General features: G+C 38.0%; 1 protein-coding gene across 1 annotated transcript; it reads left to right on the forward strand.

Moving 5' to 3' along the window:
- The first annotated feature begins 1,920 nt into the window (after window positions 1-1,920).
- On the forward strand, window positions 1,921-3,338 carry LOC141715045 (uncharacterized). Its single transcript, XM_074518532.1, has 4 exons — window positions 1,921-2,007; window positions 2,077-2,133; window positions 2,269-2,451; window positions 3,123-3,338. Exons 1-4 carry the CDS (start codon window positions 1,921-1,923, stop codon window positions 3,336-3,338), a joined length of 543 nt encoding a protein of 180 aa, XP_074374633.1.
- The last annotated feature ends 11,878 nt before the right edge of the window (window positions 3,339-15,216 follow it).

A 15,216-nucleotide genomic window follows, 5' to 3' on the forward strand; every position in this document is an offset into this window, starting at 1 on the left:
TGCCTTATTGAACCGACCATAAGGAACTCTTCCGAGTGATACGGAAGCTAATCCAGGAAAGAGGGAAGTCAAAGAACAGCTTAAGGCAATCACCTTGAGGTCTGGAAAGGTCGCTAACCCTGAAAATCATCAAAACAAAGAAGCTGGAAATTTTCTCCAGAAGGGCAGCGCGCCTGCGCCCTCTAAAATTCCAGAAATTGACAATTTTACTGATTTAGCTGAGAAAAAGGATGGCGAAGCGAAACCAAGAAGAATGCTGTTGAAAACACTACTCCTAAGGATAATATAGGGGATAAACAAGTCTATCTGCCTCTTCCATATCCTAAAAGGCTTCAGAAGCAGAAGTCAGTTTGCCAAGTTTTTGGAGGTTTTTAAGAAGTTGCACATTAACATACCTTTTACGGAAGCTCTAGAACAAATACCGAGCTATGCTAAGTTCATGAAGGGTATTATATCTCGGAAGCTAAAACTTGAGGAGTTGGAAATCATTGCTCTAACAAAAGAGTGCAGTGTTGTGCTATAACAGAAACTTCTTCCTAAGCTTAAAGATCCAGGAAGCTTCACGATACTATGTACCATTGGCAATCTATCTTTCGACAAGTGTTTGTGTGACTTGGGAGCTAGCATCAATCTGATGCCCTTGTCCGTTTTCAAGAAACTTGGTCTGCCTGATCCAAAACCAGTAAACATGTCCTTGCAACTGGCTGACCGTTCCATCACTTATCCACGAGGAGTAATGGAGGATGTCTTGGTTAAGGTGGATAAATTCATCTTCCTTGCTAATTTTGTCATTTTGATTGAGGAAGATAAGAAGATTCCCATTATCTTGAGGAGACCATTCTTAGCTACCGGTCGAACTCTGATCGATGTATAGAAGGGTGAGCTTACTATGAGGGTTCAGGATCAGGACGTTACCTTTAATGTCTTCAATTCAATGAAATTCCCTACTGATGAAGATGAGTGCTTTAAAGTAGAGTTGGTCGACTCTGTAGTGAATTCGGAGCTTGATCAATTTCTAAGGACCGACGCCTTAGAGAGAGCCTTAACAGGGGAATCTGATAGTGAAGATGAAGAGGGGGCAGAGCAGCTGCAGTATTTGAATGCTTCCCCGTTGAAAAAGAGATTGGATTTGCCATTCGAGTCTCTTAGATTAGTAGAGATGAAGAATTCTTAGGAGCGTCCTAAACCATTTATTGAGGAAGCTCCCACACTTGAGCTCAAACCACTGCCTGATCACTTGAGGTATGCTTTTTTAGGCGATGAATCTACTTTTCCTGTTATTATTGCATCTAACCTTTCAGGTAGTCACGAAGACAAGCTCTTGAGAATTCTAAGAGAGTTTAAATCAGCAACTGGATGGACTATAGCAGATATCAATGGAATCAGCCCTTCTTACTGCATGCGTAAAATTATGCTTGAGGAAGGAAGTAAGCCAATAATTGAACAACAGAGAAAACTCAATCCTATCATGAAAGAGGTTGTGAAGAAGAAAATTCTTAAATGGCTGGATGCAGGGATCATCTATCCGATTTCTGACAGTTCATGGGTGAGCCCAGTGCAGTGTGTGCCTAAGAAAGGAGGCATTATAGTTGTTGCTGATAAGAAAAACGACCTCATTCCTACTCGGACAGTCACAGGATTAGAGTATGCATGGACTATCGAAAGCTGAATAAAGCCACCAGGAAGGATCACTTCCATCTTCCATTCATTGATCAAATGCTTGACATGTTGGTTGGCCATGAGTATTATTGTCTTCTGGATGGGTATTCGGGCTATAATCAGATTTGCATTGCCCCAAAAGATCAAGAGAAGACCACTTTTACTTGTCCTTTTGGCACTTTCGCTTTTTGTCGAGTTTCTTTTGGACTTTGTGGTACACCTGCTACTTTTCAGAGATGCATGATGGCCATATTCTCTGATATGATTGGCACTAATGTGGATGTGTTCATGGATGACTTCTCTGTATTCGGGACTTCGTATGATGAGTGCTTGCATAATCTTGGTTTGGTGCTGAAAAGATGTGTTGAGACCAATCTGGTGCTCAACTGGGAAAAATGTCACTTCATGGTGTAACAGGGTATCATTCTTGGGCACAAGGCATCTAGCGAAGGTCTTGAAGTGGATAAGACCAAGGTAGGGGTTATTGAAAATTTTCCTCCACCAATCTCAGTTAAAGGAATCCGTAGTTTTCTTGGTCATGTGGGTTTTTATCGGTGATTCATCAAAGACTTCTCCAAAATCTCTAAACCCTTGTGTAATATGTTATAGAAGGATGTCCCTTTCAAATTTGATGAAGAATATGTAGCTGCTTTTGAGAGATTGAAAAAGAGTTTGACTACAACGCCTATTATCACTGCACCTGATTGGAATGAACCCTTCGAGATGTTGTGTGATGCTAGTGATTTTGCAGTTGGAGCTGTTCTTGGCCAGAGAAAGAAGAACATTTTTCATGTAGTTTACTATGCTAGTAAAACCCTTAATGGTGCGCAGCTGAATTACACTACTACAGAAAAGGAGCTTTTGGCAATTTTCTACGGTTTCGAGAAATTTCGATCTTAATTGCTTGGGACAAAAGTGACGATTTACACTGATCATGCTGCTATTTGATATCTGGTCTCAAAGAAAGATTCAAAACCTTGATTGATTCAATGGATTCTCTTGTTACAAGAATTGGAGCTGGAAATTAAAGAACGAAAAGGTACAGAAAATTAAGTAACGGATCATCTCTCGCGTTTGGAAGATCAAGGCAAAGCTTCACAGGATAAGACATTGATCAATGAATCTTTTCCAGATGAGCAACCTTTTATGGTGCAAGAAGAAGAACCATGGTTTGCAGATATTGTAAACTATCTTGTGAGTAACGTTATCCCCCCAGAACTCTCTTGTGCTCAAAGGAAGACGTTTCTGCATAAAGTGAAGTGGTATCGATTGGATGAGCCGTACTTGTTTAGACAGGGGGTAGATCAGATTATCAAGAGGTGCATTCCGTAAAGTGAGATAGAGGGTATCTTGCGAGACTGTCATTCTACTGTGTATGGTGGTCATTATGGTGGAGAGAAGAAATCTGCCCGTATTTTTTAAGCGGGATATTTCTGGCCAACTTTGTTTAAAGAACTCATCAGTTCGTGTTAAGATGTGATCGCTGCCAACGAGTTGGAAATATGTCCAAGAGAGACGAGATGCCTCTCAATGTTCTTCTTGAAGTTAAGATTTTCGATGTTTGGGGAATCGACTTTATGGGGCCATTTGTCTCGTTATACAACAATCAGTATATTCTTTTGATGGTGGATTATGTGTCCAAATGGGTTGAGGTTAAAGCTTTGCAGTCAACGATGTGAAGGTGGTGCTAAATTTTCTTCATAAGCAAATATTCACACATTTCGGTACTCCAAGGGTCATAATCAGTGATGAGGGATCACATTTTTGCAATCGCAAGTTCACTACATTGATGGAAAGGTATCATGTGAATCATCATGTTGCCACATCCTACCATCCTCAAACTAATGGGCAAGCTGAAGTCTGTAATCGAGAGATCAAGCGAATCTTGGAGAAAGTTGTGAGCCCGTCAAGGAAATATTGGTTTTTGAAGCTAGATGAAGCTGTTTGGGCCTATAGAATAGCATTCAAGACTCCTCTAGGAATGTCACCATTCCAGTTGGTGTATGGGAAGGTGTGTCATTTTCCTACAAAGTTAGAGCATAAAACGTATTGTGCTTTGTAGAAACTGAATCTTGACATGGCAGCTACTGGAGAGAAGAGAATGCTTCAACTTATGTGAACAATAAAGTATACAAGGAGAAGGTCAAGAGATGGCCTAATAGGAGGTTAGTGCACAAGTCATTTGTGCCTGGTCAATAAGTTCTATTATTCAAATCTCGTCTCCGACTTTTTCCAGGTAAGCTTAAGTCGAGGTGGTCAGGTCCATTCATTGTCAAAACTGTGTTTCCACATGGAGCTGTGGAGAATTTTGATAAGCATCCAGACCAAGCGTTTAAAGTAAATGGTTAGAGGTTGAAGCATTATTATGGGGATACGGTGAACCGTGAGGTGGTGAGCGCCGTTTTTGCGACAACTTGATTTCGAAGTTTCACGTCAAGCTAAAGACGTAAAACAAACGCTTAATGGGAGGCAACCCATGCATTTGTTGTATTTTAGCTTGCGAAAAAAAATCAAAAAATGAATTTTTTTTCCAGAAGCACGGCACGCCCGAGCCTATAGCGGCACGCCCGCGCGACCTGTATGGAAAAGAAAAAAAAGATAAACTACAGAAAATTCAGTTTAAAGCCAAGCCCAACCCGAAATAAACCCTAATTCTACCCTATTTCTACATCCTAAACACTCCCACCCCCATCGTATCAATCCTATATATACACATCTCTTTATATATACACACATATCACTTTCACTTATAAAACCCTAGCCTCTTTACCTATTCACTACTCAACTCCAATTTGCTATCTATTGTTGTTATGGCACCCAAAAGAGAGAGAACCACGGGTAATAGTAGCACTAATCCCTCGTCTATCGAGGATTTTAGTGTGGGAGGCACGGCTAACAGATTTTATTCTCCGAGGCTCAGACAAAGTTTACTAGGTTGATGTCTAAGACGATTGCTAAGGAGAAGGGTTTCTTACCCACGACTAAGGATGAGAAGCTATTGGAGATGATGTTTCTTACCCACGACTAAGGATGGGAAGCTGTTGAAGATGATTGTTGAGATGGGTTGGCAGACTTTCTGTGAGACACCTGTTGCGGTCCCGATGAGCATTGTGCGGGAATTTTACGCGAATGCTAAGGCGGACAAGAATGGGTTCTCTGTTGTTCGTGGTTTGACGATGGATTATCATTCCGCTGCTATTCACCGGGTCATAAATCAACCCGCGAGAAAACCGATTGCTGAGGATTGGGTGAGCAAGACTAGGGAGGATTTGGACTTAGATTATATTATGGTAGAGTTGTGTGTTCCATGCACAGAGTGGAAGTACAAGATGGACAGGAATGAGCCGCTTACTTTTCCTGCTTCATGAATGAACAGGTATGATAGGGCTTGGAACCTGTTTGTGTGTGCTAATATCATGCCATCGTCGCATTCACACGAGGTTACTGTGGATCGAGCTATTCTGCTATGGGGGATTTTGAATGAAGAATATGTTGATCTTGGATATGTGATTCATCAGTGTATGTTATGCTTTCTGCGAGGGGATACCACGGGGAGATTCCTCATGCCTCCATTGTTACGAAGTTGTGTGCTTCGGTTGGTGTTCGGTGGCCCGAGCATGAGCAGCTATATATGCCGAGTAGCTCCCATTGATAGTTCGACGATTTCGGTGATGCAGGAATGGTATGGCGGTAAAGCCGATGAGAAGGGCTTGGATTATACATATGATCATCTACCGGGTGGCCAACCAGTTGATCAGACTTATGCAGGGAGTTCTTCTCAAGCACTGTCAGGCAGCTACTAGATGTAACGGCCTCAACTCCGAGGTCAGGAGTTGACGTCATCAACACAACAATAACAGTTATAATATAATCCACCTCAATCCTATAACATAAACACTGACCCCTTTTCCAAGACCTTTTCCAGGTTAAAGTATGACTTAGATTACAATTATTACAAACCAACTTATCATGTACATTCCTGACACTACTATCTTATCATAGCAACTCAACATACCATCTTTGGTCTGACACAATTACCTCAGAGGAGCTGACACGGAAGGAACTGGAGCTCTGCCCTGGCTACCACGGAAGAATCTCCTAGGTATCTGCAATACCTATATAAAATATTCTGCAAGGGTGAGCAATTAATTGCTCAGCAGTACCACTATATGAACAATAATCAAAAAACAATTTGTGATAAACAATTATAGGAACAGAAATCATAACTCGTTTATGGAAAACAAGTAAACAGGTAAAACTGGATATTAATAACTAGCATGCTTTGTAAAACATCTCATTAGTTGTGTTGTGTGAATACCAGAGTTTAATTTTAGCACGCTACTTTCATTTCCAAATCTTTTGTTCCATTACAGGAACCCTAAAATCATTTGTCCCATTACGGGGACCCAAAATTAGTTGTTCCATTACGGGAACCTCAAAAATCAGTTGTTCTGTTACGGGAACCTCAAAAATCACTTATTCCGTTACGGGAACCTCAAAGATCACTTGTTCCGTTATGGGAACCTCAAAAATCACGCTCAGATATGAATGTATTGGATGATCCCTGGTGAGACAGCTGATCAGGCTATCTCCATAGGATGGCTCCATCTGCCATCCCATGAAACTTGTTCCGGAACTCAGAGACTAGCTAGGTCCCTGTCACGCTGGGCTGGTGGTTAAAATAGGCTGCGCAACCACTTCGCCTCTTACGCTATCTTCCTGGCCGTTACGGGCCCTTATGCACGCTCATCCAATTATCTGATTAACTTTATCCAGTTTTCCAAACCACTTACCTATCTCTTTTCAAAACAATTCTATCACAACACACTTTCCAAAACATTTTTATTTTATTCAAAACTTAGAGATAGGTATTTTCAGAAGTTACTTTTCCCCCAAAACATCAGTTAACAAATCAATTTGAAACACAGGGGATACGTAACTTAAAACGTTCTGTTCCAGTACGTAATTTAAATCAACAATTATTCATATATTACGAACCATATAGATATGGTCAGGGGTACTTGCCTTGCAGAGCTTTACGACTATTATTGATTGACCTTGAGCTGACTCAGACGCTCAGGCTTTATCGTCTAACCACTAGATCATCCTGGATTTGACTTCAACACTCAGGTCCATCGATTGGAACCTTACTAAGCTTATCGGCTGACCATCGGGCTATCTTTCGTCCAATGCCAACTCTCGGGCCTTCCAACTAGAACCTACATAGTCGAAATACCTTAATTTAGACATTCGATTATGCTTGACATATCCTCGCTAACAATCTACCCGTACGTTAACAAAACCCGACTCGTAACATACTTATTAATATAACATACACATCAATTAGGGTTCACGTTCTCGAAATTCTGTTCGGTGTTCGTTTTCAGAAAATACGTATACTCATCATTTTACGAAATTAAAGTTATTGTTTTTGGCAAAATGTTTCACCACCACATACAAACAAGTTCGCATGAAATATTTATATATAATCGCTTGACATCCCGATAATTACTGGATACACTCCCGTATTTCCGTGATTTAATTTCCCGGAAAATCGGGCAGCACTTCCTTTATTTATCGGACTATCACGTCGAACCAATTCGACGTCAAATCAACAATAACAACCAATCAAACCCAGTCCAACCAATCACGCAATCCAAATTTCACAAATTCTCAACCGCCGATTTAAACCAACTATTTATTTTTTATTATTCGCATTTTATATCTTAAACTCGTATTTTATATTTATTTACTTATATTATATTCAGAATCGTGTCATCATAGTCCACCGTCAGCTCACCAATGTTCATCGCTGACGGCGGCGAAATTGCGGGTACCCGATAAAGTCTGGTTTCCAACATAATTTCACCGATGTAAATCTCAAATAATTAAAATAATTATTCAAATAATCATCAAAATTTCCTTCGAGTTTTTCAAAAATAATTTGAATAAATCAGATTATTCAATTAACACAAACATAGCAGTAACAGGAGCAACAGAAGGCAACATCAAGCACATACACAGGACAAGATACCACACGCCACCACCTCGTCGAAAAGCAGTAAGGGGCGGCGGCTGAACAAGGGGAACAACGCGGAAACAGTACACAGCAAACGCCACACACACACAACATCACACACACGACACACACTTATACCCACACACAAACGCGTATACACAAACTGATGGTCGGAGAACCGAGCACCTACCGGAAATAAGGGCGGCGCCGGAAAAGAAAGAAAATGGCAGCGAACCCACTGGGAATCGAGAACCAAACGGAAGAAAAAAAAAGAGTGAGGGATAGATCGATTGCAAAGGAAACCAGGAGGGAAGAACATAGATATGGGAGAGATTGAGTTCGACCGAGAGAAGAATTGAGGAGAGAAATTGGTTGGGGAAAGATTAGAACAAGAGAGAAAATAAAAGATAAGGTTGAGTATGTTTATCTGTGTACACAATTCCCCGAAATTAAATTCTAACCCGCGATTCATACCTCAACGAGTAACTTACGGGTAAAAATAACCTGAAAAATTACTAAATAAATTTTAAAATTCTTGGAATAACTAAAAAGTAATAAAATATTTTTTTCATAATTTTTAAAGCATTTTTGAAATGCGCGATATACCCGTATTTTTCAATATAGCGAACAAACGTGCGGGTGAATTAAATCCCAAAAATTTCCAAACTAATTTTAAAATTCTCGAAATATTCCAAACTTAATAAAATATGAATTTCATAATTTTTGAAGAATTTCTGAAGTTAATACAGAATTTACAGTTAAATGAAATCAGAAAATCATTTGAAGATAAATAATCAATAAAATATTGATTTCTAAATTTTTTAAACTCCTAAAAATATTAAATAAAATTATGAAGCAATAAAAATGATTTTAGAGATAATCCAGGTATTTATGAAAATAAATCTTAAATAAAATCACTTTTAAAACTAAAACAAAACAACGCAGCTCAACAACCAATTTCCCAAACGATTCTCGATCACCAATAATCACATATAATTGATAACAAAATAATAGCCCCCTGACAAAATCCACACAGATTTTTATTCACTCAATTATTCAATAAATACACATTTAAATAATGCAAAAAATATACGAGTCGTTATACTAGATCCTCTCGTGGAGCCTCTAGATCTTCTCGTGCTCAGCAGACTGGTGATAGTTCTGGACCTGGAGATGATAAGTACAGGAGATTGACTAGGCGCATGGATGCGATGCACGACATTTATAGTCATTTTGCTGCTGATTTGACACATGCTTTGGGTACTGCTTTCCGGGCCACTAGTGTCGAGGTCGATTGGCCTGTATTTGGAGCTGATTCTGTGTACCCGCCACCTGATACTCCACCCGAGGAGGGTGATCCTACTGACGACTAGGTATGCCTTGTATTTTTATTATTACCTTCAATGAGGACATTGAAAATTTTAAGTTTGGAGGTGATAATGTAAGGATTAGTAGTGTGTGTCGTGTTCATATAGATTCATATTGCATGTTTAGTTGTAGTTCATTTATTATTTTTGCATGATTGTTCATATAGGTTATATTTGTTTGCATATGTGTACATGTTATTATGTGAATCCATGTAGTTGCATTTGCATGCATATAACATGATCTCGTAGGATGAGCTGTTTCTGATTGGTATGTTGGTGTTGACTTGAGTGTACTGATGTCGAATAGAGAGATGATTAAGTCCTAATGAATTGATTTGCATGACCAGAAACAAAGTTTTTTCACAAGTCTTATAGGTTGCTTTTGAACTAGATCATGATCATACTTGTTTGTTTGTTAGAGTTTAATCACTTGGTTATATTTAGAATTTTTGCTATTCTCGTAATGACGTAGGAACACTGATTTTTAAACTAGGGGAAATCATGGATTTCATTGCTTATTATGAATAAAGCTAGGCGTCAAATGGCTAGTAGCCGGCTCATATTTTTATGAGTAGTCTAGGGTTGAATGAGATGGAGCGAAACACACTCATTCAGAATTATTGAAAAAAAACAAGAGAAAAAAAAATTATGTGTTGTTATGTGTTTATGCAGAATTGACCACGAGTGAGCTCTTTAATACTCAAGCAAGTAAGTTTTAGGGGACTACATGGGTATTATTGTATAAGTCTTTTGGGACCTCATTCATTGCACGGTCAAATAAGCATTTTTGTGTTTATGTTGCAGTATTATAGCATGAATCCTTGTATAACTCTAGTAAAATTGAGGTGTTGTGAGTCATTATGTGTTTAACGTCTATTCTATTTATAAACTTGTAATTGTTTTGGTGAAGAATAAGATATGATTATTGATCTAGTATGGAGAGTGTATCTGTTAAGCATCGCATACACGCACATTTCTAGCTTGTAAGTTGGTTTATGGGATTTAGTTGAACTCTGTTTCGAGTAATTGCATTCTTAGAGACATCGTTTACTGATTGGTTATGGTTATTCCGAGGGGATCGTTGCATTTTCATATTGGTTGCATTCATGCATTCATTGTGTTTTTAGTGTCGAGTATGTTTATGCTTGAGGACAAGCATTGATTTAAGTTTGGGGGTGTGACAAGTGGAATTTATATCCACTTGGAACGCTTCTTATTGGCTTAAGTTGGTATTTTGGACTCAAGTGTATGGTATTTTTGATGTGTTTTGTGTTGAGTCATTTCAGGCCATTAGTCGGAGGAGGAAATGAGCTTTTCAAATGATTTTATGTTGATAAGCGATCAGGGAATGGAGTTGTGGAAGTTTGCGAGAAGATCGGAGCATAAATTAAGAAAATACATAAAATTCTCCAGAGAGCAGGCATGCCCGCGCCTTAAGGAGCGTGCCCGCGCCCATATTGACAGAGAGAGAGCGCCCACGCTTGAAGCCACGCGCCCGCGCCATATCGACTTACCAGAATCCTGTTTCTACTCTAATTTGGTTATTTAGAGCGTCCAGGTCTCCCGGGGCTATATATATAAAGATAAGAAGACGTTTTAATAACAAGGAAGCTCGGGAGAACATTAAGAAGACCTAGAGCACACAAGACGGCTAAGGAGAAGAATATTTAGTTTTCACTTTTGTATTCTTCAATTTAGGCGATACTTTTGGATGCTTGTTTTTGATTTGTTCTAAACCCTAGTACTTTTATATTATCTCATAGTATTCTAAACTTATTTATTACCATGTTTTTATTGGAACCCATGGTGACGATGTGTTCGATCATGAACTAATCGTTGTCATGGGGTTCTAGCGGATTTATTTATGGATTTCAATAGTTGATTTTTTTAAATCTTTAGTATGTTGTGATTTATGATTTCCTAGTTTGGTTGTGCTTATTCGTCTTTGATATGTAGCTAACATTTAAGATTGTTTGTTAATCTCTATTGAAGAGAAAGTGAATATAGTGGTTTAGAACTTGCCATGCTAGCATAGGTTTATGTATGTTTTCCATGCATGATTCGTGGAGTAATTTTAACCATCTTACCTTCCCTATGTAATCACAATAGATAACTTATTCTTGAACCGTTATTGTTAGATATATTTGAGATGTCATGTCTAATATGATTTGTGTTTAGTTTTCAGAACTTAACAACAGTACAAATCAGGACTTACTGAAATCAGGGTTTACTGGAAGTCAGAACTTAATATTAGAACTTAAGGTCATATCAGATGTTAAGTGCGGGAAGACTTTCAGATAAGGAATGAAGTTGATTTACAGGAGAAGATTGAGACTAAAACAAAAGAAGATATGCATGGAAAGAGTTAGAAGACTGGAAGACTTGTATAAGATATCTGATTGATATATTTTAGGAGACATAATTGTATTCCATATCAATTAGAATATATCTTGTAACTGTGTACTATATAAACACAGACTTAGGGTTTACACTATATGTGTTATCATTATCGAGAAGATTATACATTGTAACCTAGCAGCTCTTAGTTATATTTGTTCATCACTGAGAGAGAACAACAGTTCTTATTATAACAGAATTTATTTAATATACTTGATCTTTGTTACATACTTGTGTTAAATCGATTTGATTGTATAAACATTGTATTCAACCCCATTCTACAGTGTTGTATAATCTAACAAGTGGTATCAGAGCCTTTCTGGTTAAAACACATACAGTAAACATCCAAACAATCATGTCTGAAAAAGCACAAACCCCAACTAAGCCCACCAAAACTTAAGAAACTCATAACTGTCAAACCCACAGTCGATATGAGACTATTAGGGTTCCCATACTGAGACCTTCTGAGTATCCCATATGGAAAGTAAAGATGGCTATGTTTCTGGAAGCTACAGATCCAGAATACCTTGACAGAATTAATGAAGGACCATATAAGCCTACCAAGCTCTCTGTTGTAGTTGCTGATCAACCATCAAAGATCATACCAACGGAAAAAAGTGAGTACACAGTTGAAGACATCTCATCTATTACCAAGGATGCAAGGGTAAGGCATTTGATGCATAGTGCCATTGATAATGTCATGTAACAGGGTAATTCATTACAAGACTACAAAGAAGATATGGGATGCTTTGGAGACAAGATGCCAGGGAACTGATGCAATCAAGAAGAACATGAGGACTATACTCACTCAAGAGTATGAGCACTTTGACTCAAAAGCTGATGAGTCATTAACTGACTTATATGACAAGTTTGTCAAACTCTTGAATGATCTGTCACTGGTGGACAAGGAATATAATCTTGAAGATTCAAATCTAAAATTCCTTTTAGTTCTTCCTGAAAATTGGGATTTGAAGTCTACTACCATAAGAGACAACTATGACCTTACTGAAACTACTCTTGATGAAATTTATGGTATGCTCAAGACTTATGAACTTGAGATGGATCAAAGGAGCAAGAGGCATGGAAGAAAGTCAAGGACAGTTGCTCTTAAAGATGAGGAGGAATCTCCTAAAGTGGCTGCCTCAAAAAGGGGCAAAGGAAAGGCTCTCATCATAAAGTCTGATTCAGAGTCATCATATTCTGATGATGATGATTCAAAAACTAAAAGTTTACCTGAAATGGATGTTGATGCAGAGATGATGCAACTGTGTGCTCTTATGGTGAAGGGTATCACAAAGATAGCCTACAGGAAATTCAGAATGGGAAAGAAATTTTTCAGGAAAGGTGGAAGTTCTGATAAGAAAGGTTTCAGAAAGTCTGAAGGAAAAGGAGGAAAGTCTGACAGAAGAGACAACTCAAATGTCAAATGCTACAATTGTGGTGAAAGAGACCACATATCTCCTGACTGTAAGAAAGGAAAAAGTGACAAAGGCAAGGCACTTGTCACAAAGAAGAAAAGCTGGACAGACACTTCAGATTCTGAAATTTAGGTGAAGTATGCCTTGATGGCAAATGCTGATAGCAGCCCTGAAACTGCTGAATTAAAGGTACCTCAAACAACTTATGCTTTTCATACTGATGATATTACTGAGTTGAGATTATATCTTAAAACCATGTTTATTAGTTATAAAGATCAGACTTTAACATGTGAAAGATGAACATCTAAAAATCTTGCTTTCAAAAAGAGAAATGACTATTTAGAAAAGGAGTTAGTTTTTCTTCATCAAACTAAGAAAGAAAGAGATGATGCTTTTTATGTTAGAGATGAAATGTTAAAATTGAATGAATCTCTAAAAGCTGACTTAGAAAAGGAAAAAGAGATTATCAGAACTTGGACTAACTCTGGAAGAACAACTCAAAATTTACTAAGTAGTGGAAACTGGAAAGACTGCTTAGGTTATGGAAATGATAAAAGTGAAAAAGAAACTGTTCAAATTGATCAAATTATTGTTAAACAGACTGCTAAGCCAAAGGTAAATCCTGTTAAGTTTGTAAAAAAACTGTAAAGTCTGATTCTGAAAAGATGAAAGAGTCTAGGACAGAAGTCAAAGAAAAGTCAACTTCTGACAAATTAAAACAGGATAAACCAGCTGAAGTTAACATAGGCTTAATGACAAAGAAGCAGCTTAAGCATAAGCTGAAAGAAATTAGAAATGTGAACAAGGTAAAGGAATCTAGGAAAAATAGGAATGGAAAGGAAGGTGTGAATAAAAGCAATAACTATATGCCTGTTCGTAATGCTCCTAGAAAGAAATGTTATAACTGTGGAAACTCTGACCATCTTGCTTCTTTTTGCAGGACAAATAAAGATATAAACTCTTTACCTCCTAAACTAGGAGTTAAGAGTCAGTATGTTAGGTTTAAGCCACAAAATCCTTGTTTTCATTGTGGTAGTTTATGGCATTCCATTTATACTTGTAAGGAATATCATAGTCTGTACTATGATTATTATCAAATAAAACCTTCTTTGAAGAAAGTTACTATTATTCCTTCTAGTGTAAAATCTGATGCAAAGTCTGATATAAACTCTGATAAACAGGATGTTAGCATAAACTCTGAAATTAAATCCGCTGCAAATGCTAACAAACTTAAAAAGGCCAAAGGATCCAAGCAAGTCTGGGTCCTTAAAACTAACCAATAGTGGTCTTTGTGATTGCAGGGCAACAGGAAAAACATCCTAGTTCTGGACAGTGGATGTTTAGGACATATGACTGGAAATAAAGCCCTGCTATCAGACTTTGTGGAGAAAGCTGGCCCAGGAGTTTCTTATGGAGATGGTAACATGGGAAAAACTCTGGGATATGGAAATATCAATCTTGGGAATGTCATCATTGAAACAGTAGCTCTTGTCTCAGGACTTATACACAATCTGCTAAGTGTGAGTCAAATCTGTGACAGAGGTTATCATGTAGATTTCTTTGAAGAACACTGTGAAGTTGTAAGAAATTCTACAGGCAAAGTGGTTTTGAAAGGTTAAAGGCATGGTAACATTTATGAAGCCAGACTTTCAACAAGTTCTGATGGTTTTGCAATCTGTCTGTTGAGTAGAGCATTAATTGAAGAAAGCTGGAATTGGCACAAAAGACTCTCTCATTTAAATTTCAACAACATAAATGAGCTAGTAAAGAAAGATCTTGTGAGAGGACTACCAAATCAGTATTTGCTCCTGATGGCCTTTGTGATTCATGTCAAAAGGCAAAACAAAGAAAATATTCATTCAAGAGCAAAACTGAATCTTCAATTCTTGAGCCTTATTACCTAATGCATGTTGATCTATTTGGTCCAGTCAATTTCATATCTATTGCAAAGAAGAAATATTTTATGGTTATAGTGGATGAGTTCACAAGGTACACTTGGGTGTATTTCTTGCACAAGAAGAATGAAACTGCATCTACTCTAACTGATCATGTTAAACAGCTGGATAAATTGGTCAAAGATTCTGTTAAAATAATAAGAAGTGATAATGGCACTGAGTTCAAGAATTCAATCATGGAAGAGTTCTGCAAAGAGCATGGAATTAAGCAGGAATTTTCTGCACCTGGAACTCCACAGCAAAATGGAGTTGTAGAAAGAAAGAACAGGACTCTCATTGAAACTGCACGAACTATACTTGATGAAGCAAAGCTGCCAACCTACTTTTGGACTGAAGCTGTGCAGACTGCTTATTTTACACAGAATGCAACACTCATAAACAAGCATGGAAAAACACCATAT

Source organism: Apium graveolens, chromosome 3, assembly GCF_009905375.1.
Source record: "Apium graveolens cultivar Ventura chromosome 3, ASM990537v1, whole genome shotgun sequence".
NCBI lineage: Eukaryota > Viridiplantae > Streptophyta > Magnoliopsida > Apiales > Apiaceae > Apium > Apium graveolens.